Below are 20,384 nucleotides of genomic sequence, written 5' to 3' on the forward strand. Positions count from 1 at the left end.
ATGCAGTGCCCGCCGTTTAGCACAGCCCATGGCTCCCTCTGGAGCAGATCCTTGCCCAGCGAAGCTCGTGGGCACGTGTTGGAAATCTGGGGGTGGAAGTAGGTGTCTGAGAGCTTTGCTGACTCACAACTGTTGGAACGGTTTGCAGGGCTGAGCTTTCTTTGGATTTAAATGAGGAAAGGTTTTAGGTTCTCGGGCAGCAGTTCATGGATTGGTGGAAAGGCAGTTCTGGGATTTACCTCAACTGTTGCGTGCTTCTCTTCATCCCCGAGTGCCTGTGTGCCAGCTCTGGCTGAGAGCAGGGGCAGCTTTGCCTTCGTCCGGGGGCCTTAGAACACCTGTGCTTCCTCTCCCTGCATGCACCTCTTCTCCAAAGCAAGGTTTCCTATGGCCCAACGTATTCGGTGGGTTTATGTTACTTAAGGGCTTACGTGCCAGAAATGGTGGGGGGAAAGCCATTTTTCCTGTTGGTTTAACATGCGCTCCTGCAGGGGAGACCTGGGGTAGAACTGGGGTAACCAAGTGCTTGGTCCTGCAGATACAAGTGCGCTTCCAGCTTTATATCACCGCAGATGAGCAGTGCTTGGGTATCGGCCCACGGGGCAGGTGCACCCTTGCTTCCTCCACAGCAAGACACACCTCCCCATCAATGAGATTTACCGTTACAGACTGAGAGTGATGGGTGATCCCCATATCTTGGGTAAAATGGTAGAGTTTCAGCAAGTCCTTTTGCAGAAACAAATGGTTCAGATCTGAGGTTGATCACTGGGATCTGCTCAGTTTAATCAAACCAGACCTGTATTACTGCTGCTCTTTTAGTCTTTAAAAACCTCAGGGAGTCCCGAGTGCTGTGCCAGGGCAGTGTCACCATATCCCTGTCACTAATCCTGTCGCTTCCTTTCATGCTCCTTCTTACTCTGCACATTGTTCAACATCTCTTACTGTACTTCTGTGAAACCTTCCTGCTGGATTGCATGGATGAAGGATTAGGTATATAAGTAACATAGCCAAAGATTGTACTATATGTAAGTAGAGCCTCTTTTCAGAGCATGACTGATACTGCTGTTTGCATTGATAATTTTTTTAAATTGTTATTTCTTTTTTAATAATACTGAGTTTTCCTTCCTTTTTCAGGGGCCTCTTGGTTTGGATGGCAAACCAGTAAGTAGCACGGTGTGCCAAATGTGACATGTCTTTATTCAGACAGCTCTGCAATAGATAGGCAGAGTCTCAACTATTACTTGTTTATTACTACCTACAGAACTGTTTAGGAGACAAAACTGTATTTAGGAAAATAATTCTGTGGTCCATAACACATTCAGGTTAAAATTCTGAGCCAGGGCTGGCTGGCACAGCTAGAGGTGAGCTTTTCTTTTCCTCTCAGCTCAGCTCAGCTGCTTCTCCCTCTCCTGCACCAGCTCAGCTAGCGGAGACTGCTGGTGGGCAGCAGGCCAAATTTGGGAAATACACTCTAGCAGCACCATGGAAGAACCGAAGTCAGTAATCTTGGTTTTGTGCTCCTGGCACTACAAAGTGGTGTCATAAAAATAATTGTTCCCAAACTGGGCTTGTTTGCCTCTGAAGGAGCCCATGTGTGGGAAGTGCTTGAGAGTGCCCGGTGTCCACGCAACACTTTGTGGAAAGCCTGGACTTCATTTTATGAGCTGTTTTCTTGACAGTATTTTTTTCTTAGAAACTCCTTGGATACTCAGATGCTCCACTCTTATTTATTTTACAGAAAGATGCACTTTTTTTAATGCTAGCTGCTCACGAGCCAGCTCTGATTCCTTCGGCTGGATGGTTGCTGCAGGTCGCAGCTCTGTATTTTGTGTCCAAATCCCACCCTGTTCCACCGTGTTCACTAGAGGGCACCATGTGAAATCTTTTCAAGCTCTGGTCCTAAACCAGCTGTGATTTTCAAAGTGGGCGGAAGTCAGTCAGTCTTTGCAACCAAAAAGTTACTCCCAGATACTTATTTCTAGCCAGTTAGGGAGTGTGTTGTTGTAGCTGTACATTGCTGTGGTTGGTTTTTATCCTACCCCTAAAAACAACAAATGTGAATGAAAAGAAATGTAGAAATAAAGCATTAGAAAAGAAAAAAGGAAGGCCAGTTCACAACGCTGCGCTCAGGGCTTGGCTTTGAATTAGCAAAACCCCACGATGGAAGCGCAGTGCAAACCCCAGCGGCACGCTCCTGCGCCTGCTGCCCTTGGCAGGCACGGGGATGCAAATAGCTGCGAGTTGTGCGCGTGCACCAGGCAGGAGCAAGACCTCCGAGTGAGATGCAGGGAGAACCTCAACAAAAAAGCAAACTTATCAAACAGCTAAACTCAAACCAGACTGTTCATGATGTCTTCCATGAGAGTAAGGGGCTGGCGGCCTTGCTTAGAACCAAATCAACAGCAGGAGGGATGCTGTGCAGGGATGCAGATGCTGCCACTGCTGGCCTCTCTGTTGACCTTCCCCCACTGCATCCCGCTGGGTCCTGCTTTGGCAAACACTGTGAACTGGGCTGAACCCCAAGATGCAGTATTTTTCTGTGCTGGAAGGAGGATGCAGAGCAGGCTCATCGAAGTGTTGCTCAGCAGCTTGTCTTTGGGGCTGCAGCCTGACTCTGCCTGCCTGTCTCTGCCTATCTTACAGAAAGCTGCTTAGGAGGAGGATGACTTATATCTTCAGCAAATAGGCCAAAGAAAGCAGCTCATCCTCCTTGTTTATTTCAAACAGATGTATAATTGTTGTAATGATATGCTGAGCATGTGTTTTTCTAGAAGTTGATTTAATACTTCAAGAAATCTCTTGCATCTATTTAGAGTCATGTGTTTGCAAGCGGCTGTCGTGCTGCCTGCCCTGCCCCAGTCCTCCTCCGGTCCTCTGTCCCGGCAAAAGCAGGCAGGACCTCGCTGGTGCTTTTTGGTGGTATGCTGCCCATGTGAAGCAGTTTATAACTTAAAATAATAGCAAATGTGGTTCAGATTCGTGAATTGAAGAATGCAATCTTCTTGGTTTTGATGTTGTGTGCATTGATGATTCTGCTGTTTCTTAACTCGGATCCTTCCTATGTATTTCCAGGGACCTCCGGGACCAAAAGGGGAAAAGGTAAAGACTGACATTAACGTGTGGCTTTCGGGGAAGCAGCTGTATATCCTCCTTCTGCTGTAGTTCTTTCAGCTCAGGTTACCCCAGTACACCAGCATGACATTAACCACTGGTTTTGTTGGGAGGTGAAGCTGTGACGGCAGGTTCTCAGGTTGCTCTTGGAAAAGCCCCAGGAAGTGGGGGAGGGCAGGAAGAATTTGCAAACACATAGGAGGAATAAGTATGGCCTTAAAGCTCATCTGTGCCGTAGGATTCCTGGTAACCCCTTAGGGTTAGGAGAGTGGCATACAACTCTTCTTGCTTTCCTCAGAGAGCAAGGCTGTGGGCTCCATTACTCTGGGTTTGCACGAATCCTTCCATGAAATTAGAGCAGCCAAAGGTCATTACTGAAAGTGGAGTTGATCTGTGCATGTGTAGGACATAAGCAGTTGCTAGGGAGCCTTAGAGTTGGAAACATTCCGTTATTTCTGATTTATTATCTGTTTCATCGCCTGCCAGGGCAGAATCATTCCCTATTGTGTTGTCTCAAGCCCTTCTCCTCCCTGGTTTTGAATACGTTAAGCAATAGGACCCTTGCCACTTCCCTTATGTGCTCTTCCCGTGTCCAACTGACCCTGTGCTCAGTCCTTCGTGGTTGAAATTTGAACGCTAATAGCTGACCCTTGCTGTTTTGCCTGATGTGCAGGGTGAAGCAGGGGACATCGGCCCGAGGGTAAGTACTGATGCGGCATGTTGATTGATTCTAAAATGTGGTTGGGTTTGGTCACTGCACAAAACAGGCTTCATGCAGCTTTGTCACTGCAAACTTGAGGTATGGGAACCATTCTGGAAACGTTTAATTTTGCCATCGGAGCTCTTAGTGGTGGTGGTTTTCCTAACTTTGACCGTGGGGAAAGCATGAGTTGAAGACCTTCAGGTACCTCAGGAAGTATTTCACTTCTACTATCTTATCCTAATCAGCTTCCCTTTTCCAGTGTCAGAGACAGACTCGCGTTTCTCTTGAAGCTGTGCACCTTATTTATTGGCATCGGAGCACCAGTACAGAGTGGTGAGACCTGGTGTCCCAAGGAAGGGCCCTGCACGGTGTTGTGCAGGATAGAAAGTTCCTCCTCTCTTGCTGAGCTGCCTGCCTGGGAGCGTGTCGGCACGCAGACAGTATCTGACTGCCTTTAAAACAAAGGGTTTAAGGTAACTGTAGGATGAGGGAAAATTGTTCTGGCTATAACGTACGGAAATCAATGTAACTAATGAGTTATGTGGAAATACCTTTTGTGGGGCTGCATGAAGCTGAGATTTACTGCAGTGCATCAGAACAGGTCCCCACGGGGCACGAGGGGGACATGGCTGTCCCGTGGTCCCCACTGCGGTGCTGGTGATGGCAGCAGTAGCACCAAGTCTCCCATGTTGGGGATGAGACCGGAGGGCTTGCCACAAGGTGCGTGGTCCTTCCAAGGTAGGCTCCGTGTAAGGGAGTAAGGGAGGTGCAGCTGGCTGTGGGTCACGGGCACCTGCTGGAAGCCCCACGGCGGGGAGGTGCTGGGCTGCTGGCGTACGGGCCCCATGCAGAGGCTGGATTCAGAGCTGGCATCCAGGAGTCAGCTGGTAGGTTTAGATGCAGTTGCTGGAAACATAGCCAGGACCTTGGTGGTTAACATGGGGCAGAGATGCCTCAGAGTCATTTTTCTTTTTTCCCTTAGAGGCTGTTAAGTCACTTTTTGAAGTTGGCATCATTTTCTGAAGCAGCTCCCAACTGCCTTGGGTGTATTTGGAAATGTCACCCTTGGCCTCTGAGAGCCCCTAAGCCTGATAGATTTATGCCCCACGTGGCGAAGGAGGGGCTCAGCGTAAGGTCTCAACCTTGTCGAAGTGCCCACCCATGTACTCGGAGAAGGCTTTAAGAGGTGATTCAGCGGCACATGGGAGTGAGTTTTCGCTCCTTGGCTGGGGCTGTGGGTGGCTCTGGGGCTGGTGACTCAGGCAGTGCCAGGGGAGACGCTGCTCAGTCTCTGGAGCCCCTGTGGTCCGTGCAGCTGGATAATGCAGGAACCCACCTCCTGCTGCGGCTCCCGTTTGTGCTGCAGGAGATGCTCTGGGGACGGGCGGGTGCCAGCTCCCAAGGTAACACTGTCCTATGTTTTAATCTACTGATAAAAATATGTGCTCTTTTCTTTTTTCTCCTGATCTGCATTTGTCCACCTTTCGCTTTACTTTTAGATTTATTTATATCTTTTTGCCCGAGAGTAAGAAAAAGGCTCAGGGGCGATTTGGGAGGAAAGGGGGAGAAACAAGCCTGGCAGAGCCACGCACAAGTAGGTCTAAAACTGGTGCTTGTCTTTGAAAATAGCTTCCTTCATATCTCCAGACACTCGGGTTGTGGATCGGATACAAAACTTAATACCATCTGGCCCAGATTATTTTTTATTTCTTAATTTAATCTATCTTCTTCCTCAAGTTTCAGTAGTGGCTTTGTTTAGCTGATTTTGAAAGTTGTGTCACAGCAAGTCATTGCATAAAAGGGAGGATAAATAGCTAGGAATATATCCAGTGCCCCCTCCCTCACCAATGTGCACGTCTATGGGCAGTGGAGTGGGGATAGCGTGTGTCGGTGAACACACACCTATTGTCATTAGGAATGATGGATTAAAAGACGATAATGCTTGGGGCGGCTTTGGAGGGGGTGTCTTCAGTGGCAGTGAGATGAAGGCAATTAAGGATTAGCTACTGAATATGTTAGAGTCTCTGCTGCTTCTCTTTCTGTCTCAACACCTGCCACCGGCATGTGACAATAACCAAAGGAGGTTATTGCACGTGTGAGTGTGCCTAACGGCAGATGTTGGAGGGCAATTTTGGAGAGCTGAGGATGGAGCACGCCGGGTTGTCATGGGCACTGAACACTGGTTCTTGCAAACGGCATCAGGGAGGTATCAGGCTCTGCAGAGGGAAGAGGGAGTCGTAGCAGGGTGCTGCCAAGGCTGGGACTGCTGTGGCCTGATATTTATGCTTGTACTCCTTCAACATCAAATATATTCCTGTGCCTCTGAAAAGGACTGTGTTTATAAGCCAGCCTGGCGCCCTGAGCTGGCACTGGGATGACCGCTCTGCGCTTATTACCTTAGCTTGCGTGATCTTGTTTCTTACTGACAGTCCAGATGTTTAGACAAATGGTGGGATTGATGAATCTTTGCACACCTGGGCTAGCGGATGCACAGCACCTGTGGCAGCAGCGCCAGGTTTGCTCTTGAGAGGGAGAAAAGGGTCTTCACCTTGCAAGAGGAATGGTCATATCCAGTGGCCCATGCAGCAGGCACCTGCTCGATGGCCAGCACCGATGGAGATGGTACTGGTAATGTCGGCACCTGTACCCTGAGATGCTGCAGGACTAAACGCTGACGTGGCTGAACTGGCTGCATAGGGACAGGCTGGAGTTCAGGCTGCAAATGGAAAAGTAGCTTTTTCTCTCTTACTTTCTGCAAAAATATAAGTGCTTGCCAAGCTCACGTTGCAGATTAAAAGGTCAGTGCAGGAAGCGTCCTGCAGAGCTCACAGTGACAGTCAACAGAGATGCCTATGGATACTTTTTTTTTAATTTATTTATTTGCTTATTTTGGAACTATATGTTGAAATGGCTAAATTGAGTGCTCTAAAGCTGGAAATTGCCAGTATTAAAGGTTTCTGTGCTCTAAGATTCCACTGCTACATGGGGTCAGACCCAATGGCCCGTTACCCCAGTGCCCCACAACAAGATGGTTGGAAGGGTGTAAACATGGAGTAGGAACATGTAACTCCATCACACTTAACTGCTTTCCTGGAGCCTGGTGATCTATGGCCCAGATGTTTCTTGGGCCAGAGATGGTGTCCCTATATTTAATAGCCCCCAGGGCTGTTCACGTTCCATGGGCATCATGTAACAAGGATTGTTTAAAATTAAATGCGTGATGGCTGGACTTGGTGGGTTACGGTGTGTTTGGCCTCGGAGCAAATGTGAATTGTTATTTCACATTAACACAGATAGGACTGGGCTTGGAAGGTGTTTATTTGGATGATGCTCAGCAGCCTGAGGGGTAAGCAAAAACTTTCAGTTCCTGTCTTGCTCCTTGGGCTTTTCTGAAAATCTCACTTAATGCTCTTGTGTAGCTTCATGCACACAAGAAGACATAAAACTGGGTCCTTTGCATCTACCACAAAATGCTTTGCTCTTAGTAGAGCTGCCTTGCTGGTTTCTGTAGTATCTGGAGGGCCCGGACAAGCACAAGGGCTCTGTGTCCCCATTCATTTCTGTGTGGCATCATCTTGGATTTTCTAAACTTCAGGATTTCAATGTTGTTCCTTCCTGAAATGGCTGTATTTAAGTGAGGGCTGAGGTAAATTCTGTCTGTACAGCTTGAAAAAAATCGGGGGGGGGGGGGGGGGGGGGGGGGGAGTGTGGTGTGTGTGTATTTTCCAGGCTTGATTAGTTTTTTCTATCTCACTTTGCTTTTCCCCACCTTCTCTGAGAGGGCTGTGTTAAGACATCTGTGCTCGGTGTACCTGTGCACACCTGCTGCTAAGCCTGTCCTGGGAGGCTGGGCAGGAGGTGGGCTGCCTGTGCAATATTTACCCCCAGATCAGGTTATCTGTTATTTGTGTGGAAGGCTTAAAGCTCCCTGGGCAATTTGGACAAGAGGTTTGTTCCTTAGAAACCTTCCAAAAATCCTCATGGAAGATGTGCTGTGCATTCCTGCAGGGCTCCTCATGGCTTTGCTCCACCCCTTTGGTCCTCCTATGGATGCGTGCAGGGATGGGCAGGGGAAAAGGAGATGCAAGCAGTGTCCTGAGAAAGGAAATGTCTTACTGCTTCACCCTAGATGGAGAAGTGGGAAGGCTAAAAGACAATAGCAATGACTACTGACATGGTCTGAATACATTGTTTTTGCATCATATAAATCGGAGAGATTTATCTGCATTTTGCAGGCTGGGGAATACATCAGTATTCATTTTAGCCTCTGAAAAAAAATATAATATTTGGTCTCGGGAGAAATGCTGGGATATATCCCCTGTGGGGTTTACTGGAATAATGCTCTTTATTCTGCAGAAAGCCCTGCAGTAGGGGAATCCTCTGTACCCTGGCTGCTTTGAATGTCCTATTGTGCAGTAAACTAATGAAAAGATACTTGGTTCCCTCTGGTTACTGCTTAACAAGCTCCAGTGTATCCAGAACATTCAAACAACCACTGTTGGCTACCTAGATTATTTCTTTCTCATGCATCAGTTAATTATCAAAGAAAAATTGTTGTATGTTGTTACAGCCTTTAAAACTCCTTTTCTGCTGTGCTTTAATCTTAAATTCTTGCTCTTTCCTCTTCTGCCTCCCCCTTTACCTGATTAGATGGTTTTCCCCCGCCTCAATCATGGATTTCTGGCTAACGATCAGCTTGTCTTTAGCCGGCGAGTGCTCAAGGTAGACTTAGCAAATCTGCAGCCTCTGGTTTGCTGTGATTCTTTGAGTTGCTTTTGTTTCTTCTTTCTGGCTGATAGTGCACCATTGCTATTTTAAATTGCTGCTACTGTGGCTATGTTCCAGGTTGCTTGTTGGAAACGCGCTTGAGTGAAACCCCGTTGGAATTTAAGGGGAGTTTTGTCATAGTAAAGAGACCTAAAAGTGACGGGGTTTAGCACTTGGTCCTTTGTGGGAGTTGGGAATCAAGCAGCAAAGTCTTATAAAACCTGATATGAACAGTACTGGTATTGTAAAATAAAATGCATTAAAACTAGGGTTGTCTCTACTCTAAATTCGTACTCTAAACGTGATGTTTTAATTAGGCAAAATTCAGTGGGAGACTCTTGACATAATTGGTTGCAGTGTTCAGCATTTGCATAATTTTAAAAAGAATCCTACTGCAAGTGATTTAGGAGCACAGATCTTGTTGAAAGGCCATGGGATTTGTGCTGCTAAGTCACTTAAGGACTTCTGAAAAATCCCACTTGTCCCTGATTTGAGGGTGGACCACATATTAAATACAACGCTCTTACTGCCTCAGTGGTGACCCTTCCAGATGTTGCTAAAAGATTTATGAGGCGGCCTTTCCACGAGCCTTTCCATTGTGCAGCCGCATGGATGTGCCCGGCCATAGCCCTGGGGCTGGGCTGCGGCGGTGGGTCAGGAGCCGATAATGGGGTGGTGGCGCCCCGTGGGGTGCTCCCCTCCGGGGCCACCTACCAAACCCTCGCAGCCACATGGAGGTACAGCTGCTGCTTTCTTCTTTTGCATCCAAGCAATGCAGGGTGCGAGCTATGCTGGATGTTAATCTATGACACTGGCTGTATAGAAAGGATATAACTAAGCGCTACTTTTTGTTTGTGTGGGGGTTTGTTGGTGTGATGCACTAAGCTATGGAAGTGTGTGCATGCTCCATGCCAGCATGTTGTTGGGTCTGGGTTATTTCTGGGCACCGTAGAATTGGTAGTTTCTGTGTAAGCAGTTGCTGGGCAAGGGTTTAATGAGATACAACCTCGTTGGAAGGCAATGAGCAGAATTCTGGTGAAGGAACCAGACCTAAAGGGTGTGAATCAGCCATGAGCTCACTTCCAACCTTCCCCATTGAATTACATCTCTGTGGGCCAGCAGAGGCCAAGGTGCTGGTGGCCCAGGGATCCAGTGCATGTGTTGCAGGCACCTCGCGGCCACCGCTTGACAACGCCGCTTCCTCTCACCATGTCTGTGTGAACTTCTTCCAGGGTGATCAAGGTCGAGATGGAGCCACTGGCCCCCCTGGTCCGCCAGGACCCCCAGGTGCTCGGGGGCCTCCTGGTGACACGGGAAAAGATGGCCCAAGAGGACCTCCAGGCCCCCCTGTAAGGACGGGAGATGCACAGCAAGCGCGTGCCAGGCAGTTCCCACCCCAGTGAGGGAGAGGAGGGTGAAGGGTGGTCCCTTCCCGGTGCTGCCACCCCAGCTGCTGGGTCCCCAGCCTGAGCCAGCAGCTGGGCTCGGTAGCTGCTCGTACAGCACAGCTGTGAGGCATGAGGCCAGGGGAGCAGGAGGGGACCTTCCACCTTCAGCTTTGGAGCAAAGGGCTGGACCTGGACCACATATCTGCAGGTGCTGGTTGTAACTCAGAGAGCCTGGAGGAGATCTCTTCCCCCATCTGTAGCCTTTAGATGACCTGTTGCAAATCTCTAGATCACTGGCAATTTCATAAAAAAACAGGCTAAAACATAATGCTGCTGAACATTCTAATTATTGCTGAGCATTTTGGAGAATGAAGGGTAGTAGTTTCAATGTTGGGCTTCTTATTTTTGCAGGGTTTCAAAGGCGAGCCGGGAGAGGACGGCCTCGTGGTCAGTATTGCCCAGAAGCATCTGTGTGTGTGCATGCCCCTCTCCCCCCTCGCTTTTACATCACCCTTCAGCTCGCTGCAGCAAGCAGGCTTGTGTTGGTTGCTTATGGAGGCCAAAAAAAAAAAAACCACCCAGGGGAAATTATAGATGCCCTAAAATGGATGTTTGTCTAAGGGTACCTGTGCCCTGGGGACAAAGGAAGCCAGACTTTGTCCCCTTGGCTCCTCTGGAGGGATGTACTGCTCCTGCATCCCCACTTCTGCCCCTCTGAATCCTCCTGGCATTGTAACTCAAATTCACTAAGGTCTAGCTTGGATTAAAAGGTACTTCCTATACATAAAATACACAAACTGTAAAAGAATATTTATTATTTACTGGGAGCACAGAGAACCTATGGCTGTGAGAAGATGAGAAGCTGGCATCTGTGTCCTTTTTTTTAGTGGGATTTAAAGTACTTTTGGAAATGTTTTTAGCCTGTTAAACTCTATTGTCAATAAGAAGTATCCCAACTACTCTTACATTCAACAGGGTGCCAGGGGACCTCCAGGACCAAAGGTGGGTAATAAGTAATTTCTTATTTGTCCAATTTTAACGTGAACTCTTGAAATATTGCTGCATAAGAGGCATGGGGATGAACATACGTATTTTGCACTGGACTTGCACTCATCTGTATATATCAGATAAAAATTTTCTAAGGTGTTGCGTTATCCTTTAACTTGGAGCTGCAAACATCCGAGTATGTCACCTACTCAATATCACAACCACTGCCCATGTTAAAACTTTGAAATGGGGGTGGAGGGAGCTGTGGGGGGCTGGAAGCTGGTGTGCTGTGGGAATGTGCTTTATTGCTTTTTGCGGGAAGGGGGGGGGGGGGGGGGGATGTAAAGGTGATCAACGAAAGCCAAATATCTTAATTATACAATTAATTTTGACTATCCATACAGTTGGTAGTATTTTCTGTTATGTCCCTAAACTTCTTTCTCCTCTCTGTTTGTTGCTGTCAAAGGGTGAACCTGGTTTCCAAGGGAAAAAGGTAAAATGTTGATTTTTTTTATTTTACTTTATTTTTCCTTCTTTGCTTTTCTCTGTGCTCAGCTAGGGAAACCGTTGCCAGAGACCAATGGAGAAGCTGTGGTCATGGTAGTCCATACTGAGCCCGCCCTTGTGTTCCCTGGGTCTCTTGTCCACGCGACCCCGAAGCATGGGCATGGCTCTGCCTGCAGCCTGGTTTTCATTACTGCAAGCAAGCCAGAAGCTGCAATCACATCTGCCCAATAGACAAAGAATAAAAAAGCAAATGCCAAACAAAGCAGTAGGTCTTGAGCTCTTTTGCTCCGATAATTAAAGCTGAACTGAGAAGTGGCTGGAGGCTGTTATCTGCCCAGGGGCCCCCGGGATGGGTTTGAGGTTCCTGGGACAGGCATCGCCACACAGCACCTTGGTCTCGTGCATATTGCTCACTCTCTTAAGGACAGGCACGCTGCTGGGGTCGGGTGTTGACGACTGCGGGAGATTCACACGTCCAAGCTCTCCACATTTTCTTCTGGTGGTGCCATCAAGTAGCAGATAAATCACTGCCTTTAACTGAAGCCAAAGCACTGGCTGGCCCAGCCTTTCTCTCTTACTGCTTTGCCCCAAGGCGGATGTGGCCATGTGTGTTTTTCAGGCCAGAATTTAGCTTTAAAAAAAAAAAAATCTCATAACTGGCCAGTAAAATTAACCTCTTCAGCACGTACAAAGTGTTTTTACTGCAGGAGAACAGCAAAGCATGACACAGGAAACAAACATCTCCTCCTGGCAGATGAGTGTGTTGGTGACTTGAAGTCCATGAGGATGGGTGGCAGCTTGCAGGGAGTCTTTGGGACCCCAAAAGCCTAAATGGATTAAATATCTAATTTCTAGTAAAGGTGGGAGAGCACCTTCCCCAGGGCCTGCCGTAAGCAAATTCTGGGAGATGCCCGTCCACCTCCCCAGGCACAGGGGACCTGCTGGAGCCTGCTGGGCTCCTTGCTGCAGCTTTCCCCTGGCCTCCTGCAAACCTGGGTGGGTCTCAGGTCTGTGCAACACTCGGTGGGGTCAGATGGTGTGTTGGAGCCTAGTGATAAGTGTGTACGAGCTATTTGTGTGTCACTTTGTGTGTTTTGTTTCATCAGGGTGATGACGGGATGCCTGGGGAACCAGGACTTATGGGCCCTAAGGTAAGTTCTGCTCGGTGTCCATCTAATGTATGTGCTCGGCAGCATCTTTTGCTGTCTGGTGTCTTGGCACAGTGTCACAGTTGGGGCAGGCTGAGAAGCACGTGTCTCCCCTGACATGGAAAAAGAACTAAAAAAATGAGAGAGAGGAGCACAGCACACCACTCTGCCATGGTAGCTCTTCTAGTTAGCAAACGCAAACTTCTGAGAATCGCTATTTAGAGGCTTCTCTTGCAGAAGTAAATTGGGGGGGTCTTGCTGGGGGTGGCCCGGAGCTGGGGTTCAGGCTGTGCGTTAGCACTGCCCAGGTCAGGGAGCAGCGGGCTCTCTGCAGGAGCCTCTTCCAGCTGCTGCAGTTTTGGGGCTACCTTGGGGCTGGACGTACCACCCGCAGCCAAACGGTTAAGCCTGAAAGCTTTGGGTTTATCTCCAAAACCCTCCTTTTGCACCTAGGCAATGTGAACTGTTTCAGATAAAGCAGAGCTTTGCTCGCTCATGTATGTAAAAGTAAAGATAAATCAAGAAAATTGTAACCTGAAGAAATCTGTTCTCCAGCCTACCCGTATAGCGTTTGTCGAAACGGTCCTCTTTTCAGGGAGAAAAAGGCAGCGCGGGACCCAAGGGAGAGAACGGCACAGATGGCTTGCCAGGACCCAAGGTAAATAAAAGTGCATTAGCCGGGGAGCTGCGCACGGCTCTGCTGAGGCACAGCGTTTCAGCTGAGTAGGTGTTTTAGGTCTTCGCCTTCTAAAAGGCTTGCAAAACGCCCAAACTGGAACAAAACAGGGGGGTGTTAAGTAGCATTTTACCTCTTCCTGGTGATGTAGCCAAAGCTGGATTCAAGCAGAGATCAGTATAAGCGTTTTTAAAATAGTCTCTTTGCATGTTTTTCATTGAGTTGCCTCTCTTTCCCCCAAAAGAGCTAAACCTCTGATCCCACGTTGATCCAATGTATTGATGGCTGCAGTATCGCTTCAAAGCCCAGAGCACTTCATGTGTCTCCCTGTTCTACCGACCTTCACCGCTGCCAAGAAACGCAGTGAGAGAGTCTCGATCCGTGCAGTGGTGATGGGGAGACCCGGACAGCGTTTGTAGGCTGTTATTTCCCCCTTCAGCTGCTTCTTATTTAGTAGGTTTTGGGTCCAGTCGTGTTTTCTGTATCAGTCGTGGCTCCTTGTTGGGCCAGACACTGCGTGTCATGAAGAAACATGGGCTAAGGCGATCCTGAGCCATTTTTCTTCTAAAACCATAGCAGCAGTGCTGGTTTCTTCCCCCTGGGATCTGCTGAATTGACTTTTCCTATGGAGAGTCTTGGCAATTATACCACTCCCTTTATTTTCTGGAGGGATTTAATTTGGCCAGCAAATGGATTTCCATGGGTATGGCAAAAGGTACTCTTTTTTTTTTTTTATTATTAATATTATTTTATTTATTTTTTTTAAATCCTGAACTGAACCTCAGGTCACTGCTTTGAGAGCACTACAGCTCTGCAAAACATCCCAACTTAAAAAAAAAAAAAAACAAAACACCCAAAACCGAGGAAAAAAAAAAATGGGAAAAACGAAGGGGTGAAAAAGGGGAAAGGAAGAAGGGAGGGGGAAAGGAAAAATTTGGCACAGCCCTTTTCCTTAAATTTGCCCTTGAAAATGGTTTAAACGTGTCGGCTGAAGCTTTCCACACGCAAAATTCAGCCTAAAGCAAAGAGCCATGTGAAACTTCAGCACAAAGAGCCAGAGCTTGGCACGCGTGGAGCAGCCAGCGGAGCCGGAGCACGGCACGGCACATCGCCGCTACGGGTGGCTCAGCCCCGCGTGGGCCACGCTGCTCCCTCTGCAACGAGACGTTTTCTTCCTGTGTCAACTATCTCACACCAATGTTATTTTTTGCAAAATACATTTGCTCTGAAGTCAAATAATTTTTTTTTCTAGGAGAAGCAGTTCCTTTTTAGTGCCATACTTTTTCTTAATCTAAAACATACCTTGGCATCTCATACAGTTACAATATTTTTTAAGATAAATAGCCTATATTTCCCTTGGTCTCTTTGAACCAAAAATATGATTTTGATTTTCAGGGTGAACCTGGTGAGAAGGGAGGAGTTGGCTCCATTGGACCCCGGGTATGGATGTTCAGGGTTTTGCTTTTTCAGTTTGGAGTCGCGTATTTGCCTCGACCTGAGCTGTTCCCCACAACTTATTCCTGCTTTATACCTGGCTGAACCGCTTTGGGACCAGTTCAGTGCTAGAAAATCGAGATGGTGCATATTTAAACAAATGATTATGTAGGTACTGAGTGCTGCCGCAGGAGAGAGCTCTGGGAAATGCAGTCAAGTTCAATTTTCTTATCAAGATGACCATCCTGTGACCCTTTGGGCTTTTGTGGGGGTTTTTTTTTGGCAAGAGGTAAGCCGTGAATAGGGGGAATCAAGTGAGGATTTCTGTGCACTTCTCCGTCCTCCAACTTTAAGCCCTTGTGAGGTTTGGTTGGATGATAATTACAGCTCTCAGACTAGGAATTGATTACATTGGGGATTATCACCTTACAAATACTATCAGACCCTGAGTGTCTGGTCTTTGCTTTCATACCACCTGCTTCTGTCTCACATGCTGCAAAAAGCCTAAATAGGATTCATTCCTGGTTGCAGGGTCCCCCCGGCCTGAAAGGGGAACAGGGTGACACCGTAGTGATCGACTACGACGGCCGAATCCTGGATGCGCTGAAGGTCAGTCCCGCACCAAGGCCACGCCGATTCCTGTGGGTGAACGGGAGGGGACTGAAAAACTGCCGAGCTCTGCCACAGTGACATTGTGGCACCGTGTCTGTGCCTGTCCTGCTTCTCCTTCCTGAGACCTCAGCCTCAGCACGGAGCTGGCCAGGAGGGAAGAGCTTATTGCATTTGGGAGCTGAGGATATTTCGGAAGTACCAGCAAAAACGGTGGCAAAACTCGAGGCTGTGAACCCAGGCTGGGTACCAGGCTCGTGGGACTGAGCTGTGGGGTGCGAGATAATATTCTACAGGTGAAAGCAACCTGACGTAGCCTGTGATATACAAAAAACACCTGATGCAATGTGTGAGCAGCCCAATTACTTTAAAAAAAAAAAATAAAAAAACCACAAATAAAAAAACAAAACTACCTGCCAGCTGTGGGGTGTTATTCCCAGGGCATGGTGCGGAGCTGTGGGTGTATCCACAAGCAGCGGTCAGGATGCAGGGGGAAGGGAAATGGTGCCCGAGCCCTATCCTGACTAAGCAGCACCCTGCCATTTTCATTAAGATGAAAGAAGCTGACCAGAATAAATACTTAATCACAGACATATTTGAGAACTATTCTAATTGTTTTATAACAGGCTGCAGGGATACACAAAGTGATGGTAATTACCGCTTGCCAGATATCTGCATGGCGTGCAGCTTCGTGAGTGGAGTGTGTGGAGTGCAGTGGGTGGAGAGGCTCCATCAGATGTCTGGAGACTTGTCTGCTGGGCCTGGACCCTCTCCCGTGTCCTGCATGTGGAGATGGCTGAGGGGCACGTTGCTGAGCCTCGCTAGTTTTGCCCTTTTCCTGCTTTCCGTGTTTGCCCACTCACCTGTCTCGTGGACAGAGCTTTGGAAAGGCTTCCAGCGTGGTTAAATGTAACAGTGTTTGAGTATGCAGTCATAGAAAAAGGTGCTTGAGGATTTGATGCTGTTTTGTTTTTCCGCTGAGCAAGACCGTGAGTTTTGCTGTTAGAGATAATTGGCAAGTTGCAAAATATTTCTTCATCCCAGGGCAGTTCCTGGGCTCTGCACCCAGCAGTGCCCAAGAAAAACAGCTTATTTAAGTGTGCAAGGTTTTCCTGCTCTTAGTGCTCACCTTCGTTTCCCCTCTTTAATTGCATTTCCCCGGCTGGTTGTCACTGCTTTCAGTAGGATGCTTCTCCCCATTCTGCCCAGGTCAGCTGGCTGGAGGGGGGAGAATGCCAAGAGAGACCACCGGATCTGGGGCCACACCTCCAGCTGAAGGCACCTTGCCTCTTAGCACACATACCGCTGCACCTGTACACCCAGCTAGCTCCACTCCTGTTTTCTGCATGAACATCACCTGTGCCGCAGGGGCCCTCGGGCCACTTTGTGCCAGCTGAGCTCATCATGGTGTTTGGGCAGCCCCGGTGACACAAGTGCCTGTTGTAGGACGTGGTTGGGAGCTGCTCCCAGCGCATCCCCAGCAGCACAAGGACAGTGTGCCGTGTTCCCGTTGGACATGCTCATACCCGTTTTGTTTGCTGTGTTTCAGGGCTCGCCGGGTCCCCCAGGGCCACCGGGCCCCCAAGGTGCTCCAGGTCCCAAGGTGAGTCCAACCTCTGCCGTGCCAGATGGTGTTCTTAGTGGTCCTTAGTGGCTCCACACGTAGCAAGTGTCTCCCAAGCCAGAGCAAGGCAGGCAGCGCTGCCTGCAGAACTTGAGGCTATGCATGGTAAAGGAAATCTTCCTCTGGCTGAAAAAGGAAGTTTTCATCCAAAAGCCAAAGTTTTGTTGACCTGTGTCTGGTCTCAAGCTTCTTCCAGAGGATGCCGTCTCAGAAATGAATCCACTCCCAATCCTACACCTGCCAGGTGAAATCCTGGCCCCTCTGAGACTTCCTCGTTGCACAGGGTGGGAAGCAGAAGTAAATGGGAGCAGCAGTTGTGAGGAGGGGCCGGCAGTGCCACAGGCTGTGCCCAGCCACCCTCCGTGCGCTGCTTCCTGCGCCAGCGCTGTGTCCAAGCGGGACCGCGCTGTCCCCCTGCTTCACAAGTAACCCACTAACCTACAGGCAGCTCTAGTTTCTTTAAAAGAAGAACTTAATTTACAGAAAAGCATTTCTTGGAAGAACAGGATGGGACAGGATTTCAGTGCCTCTTGAGCTCTTCATGTCGTCCAAATTCAGATGACAAATTTGGATGAGCTGGTGATGCCAGCACGTCACTGAAACCTACTTGCTGCTGCTCCTGAACCTGGCAATGGCAAATCCATAACCACAGTTGTTGATACATGTGAATAACGTATTTCCTTGCACAATGCTTTCCCGAGGTGATTTCCTGATTTAATTTACCACGGGCTTCCCTTTCTTTGTGTTGCTTCAGGGAGAGCTGGGCTTGCCGGGTCCCCCTGGACTGGATGGTGAGAAGGTGCGTGGGGCATGGCTGGATCAAGCAAGAACTTGCAGGAGACGAGTTAAAAAGGAGTTTACTGTTTGTCTGTGAGAGCTGTCGCTGTGAAAATCAAATCTCAGCCTGCCAGGCACAAGGCTGAGACTTGATGTGATGTGTAATGTTCAGCTGCATCTCCTTGAATTAATCACCCTTTGCCTATGGCCCCGTGCTCGGCTATGAGCGTGCAGATGCTGCTCACTGCTACATCTGCCAAGCTAAAGGGGCTCCTTTTACGAGTGGTTCATCAGACACTGTCTCATATTCTATTGTAAACCTGCCCAACCCTAAATGGCTGCAATCCCTCCTACAGCCCAGCCAAATTCTGCTGTGCCCACAAAATTGGTGTGTGTAAATTTTAATGTTAAAACATGTTTTCATGAGCTCATGCTGCAATATGAAGAGCAGCAGCAGAAAAACAGAAATGACTGTTGCGGGGTAGGGAGAGACACAGTTTTCTCTTAAGCAAATTGTTTTCTGTAAACTTCCAGGGTCCAAAAGGAGCGAAGGGTGACCAGGGCAGCGCAGGGATCACAGGACAGAAAGGAGAGACAGGAGAAATGGGCTTAGCGGGTCCGCCGGTACGTCCCTCTTTGTGTCCCTGCATGTCAGCTGCTTGGTTCTTCAACGTAGTAATTTCTGCAAATGCTCAGAATATGGCCAGGTCTGCTGATGTAAGCAATGGCCTGTCCCCACGGCATTACTGGGGAGCCGAAGGATGTGGGAGCTTTGAATTTTCTTCACTAATGATGATGATGATAACGGCTTATGCAGGTGATCTATCCTGGTAGCAAGGAGGAGAAAAATCTTTTCTCAAAGTTCCCTGGGGATGAACATGAGCTTTGCTTGTGCCAAGGCTGGAGTTTAGAGGAACACCAACATATTGTTCTCTTTTGCTTTCCTGGAAGATGCACCACATCAGTGTTACGTCTCTGTCTTTTAGGGAGCAGAAGGGCCAAAAGGAGATAAAGGAGAAAAAGGAGACACCGGGTCACCGTGTTTGCAGAATAATCATGTAAGATCTTGGCAACATAAAGCCTCTTCCACAGTGTGGGGTCAGGTGAAGTCAGGGCGTGCAGGCTCGGAGCCTCCAGTCCCGTACCCATCGGCGTAGCAGAGGGGAGCAAAACCCAACTGTTTGCTACAAGAACTTTCAGATGCATCTAAATGGGGTTTGTTCGTTAGGGAAGAACACGCTGCATGCTCAGCACTACCGAGTTGTTTTAGATTTTGCATTGATGGTGGAGATACTGGATGCTGCTTTTATAATTGTGTTTTGTTCTAAAAACATATTGGGCTCCTTGCAGTTTTATAGGATTTCTACATCCTTTTTTCCTTATTCATGCCTTTTGCTTGGAAAGGAAAAAAAAGTTACGGGTTTTAATAGTTCTTGATGGAGAGCTCTAACTTTATTCTGGAGGGGGTTGTTGTTGTTTCTTTGGGGGGGGTGTATTTGGGTTTTAGTTGGGGGGTTTTTTTTATCAGAAAGGCTGGTTTCCTCTGGTCTGTGCAGAAGACTGTGTCATCTTCCATAACATCCATTTTGCAGCTGGCAAATACACAGAGCAGCATGGGCCATGCCGCTCATTTCGGAGGCTAGCCTGCTTCATGTGCTGAAGATTAATTTATTTATAAATGCTACAAGCAACTCATTGATTAGCAGATATTTTGATTAAAGCTACTGAATCAGAGGGCATTAAATCATGATTCTGGGCCATGTGAGCTTTTCATTCTCAAACTGTCTTCTCCCTGTGCCCAGCCCTGTTAACGTGCCGTTTAATTCCCTTGTGCAGATCATACCTGAGCCTGGACCCCCTGGATTACCTGGCCCTATGGTAGGACTGTGGAAAGCAGCTCGTGCAACTGAGCATTGCTGTGGATTTGTTATTGCATGTGATTAGTTAAGGCTGGGGGTGGTTTGCTCTGTTTAATTGTTGTGTGAATCTGGGGAAAAAAATCAGGGAAGAGCTACAGGGTTGTGTGCCGTCTTTGGAGAGGTGGAAGCAACTTATTTAGGAGAGTACATCAGCATTTGTGGCACATTTTGCAAATAACCAAGTTGTTCCTTGGGACAGGGAAAAGATAAAACCTTGTGGGATGGGAAAACCTGCTCCCCATCACGATGGTCCCTGTATTCCCATAAATTTGCCCAAGTCAGTAAGTTTTTTGCCATCAGCTGCAGTGGGAGAGGATGCAGGTGGTGATGAACACAGAGAGAATTTTTTTATGCAGACATCTACCATGCTCCAAAAGGCTTGAGGAGCTGTCAAAGGCATCGGGAAGGTCAGGATGCCTCCCCTGTGTCCAAGATGTACCTTGGAGAGACCATGCTTCAAATCCAGGCAGCTTTTGTACTTGGGAAGTGTCCCCAGCCCTGTCCAGGCTTGGAGGGCCACTGTGGCAGGGTGCTGCCCTCCGGACTTGCTGTCACTTGCTTCAGCAAAGCTTTTGCATGGCTCCTGCTCCCCAAAGCTCATGTTACAGAGCTTTATTGTTGGATGTTACGCAAAGTGGTCCTTTTCCGTTCCTCCTCCCCCTGATTTGACGTCGAAGAACCAAATAAACTGCCACCTGTCTTGAAAAGAAATATTTGGCCATTGTCACCCATAA

The 20,384-nt window shown here is 48.2% G+C and overlaps 1 protein-coding gene across 2 annotated transcripts in view; it reads left to right on the forward strand.

The window, feature by feature from the left end:
• The window catches only part of COL23A1 (collagen type XXIII alpha 1 chain), a 188,976-nt gene that overhangs the window by 161,141 nt on the left and 7,451 nt on the right, over positions 1 to 20,384 (forward strand). Inside the window, exons 5-20 of one of the 2 annotated variants that reach the window (XM_055811945.1) lie at positions 1,135 to 1,161; positions 3,073 to 3,099; positions 3,785 to 3,811; positions 9,814 to 9,930; positions 10,381 to 10,416; positions 10,945 to 10,971; positions 11,423 to 11,449; positions 12,570 to 12,614; positions 13,207 to 13,269; positions 14,683 to 14,727; positions 15,253 to 15,330; positions 16,880 to 16,933; positions 17,709 to 17,753; positions 18,266 to 18,355; positions 18,718 to 18,789; positions 19,568 to 19,609. In XM_055811945.1, coding sequence (XP_055667920.1) covers positions 1,135 to 1,161; positions 3,073 to 3,099; positions 3,785 to 3,811; positions 9,814 to 9,930; positions 10,381 to 10,416; positions 10,945 to 10,971; positions 11,423 to 11,449; positions 12,570 to 12,614; positions 13,207 to 13,269; positions 14,683 to 14,727; positions 15,253 to 15,330; positions 16,880 to 16,933; positions 17,709 to 17,753; positions 18,266 to 18,355; positions 18,718 to 18,789; positions 19,568 to 19,609 — 822 coding nt within the window. Of the gene's footprint in view, positions 1 to 1,134; positions 1,162 to 3,072; positions 3,100 to 3,784; positions 3,812 to 7,542; positions 9,931 to 10,380; positions 10,417 to 10,944; positions 10,972 to 11,422; positions 11,450 to 12,569; positions 12,615 to 13,206; positions 13,270 to 14,682; positions 14,728 to 15,252; positions 15,331 to 16,879; positions 16,934 to 17,708; positions 17,754 to 18,265; positions 18,356 to 18,717; positions 18,790 to 19,567; positions 19,610 to 20,384 lie in introns of those variants that run through there. The other variant, XM_055811944.1, reaches the window with a different exon arrangement.

Source organism: Falco peregrinus, chromosome 8 (assembly GCF_023634155.1).
Source record: "Falco peregrinus isolate bFalPer1 chromosome 8, bFalPer1.pri, whole genome shotgun sequence".
In the NCBI taxonomy this organism is placed as follows: domain Eukaryota; kingdom Metazoa; phylum Chordata; class Aves; order Falconiformes; family Falconidae; genus Falco; species Falco peregrinus.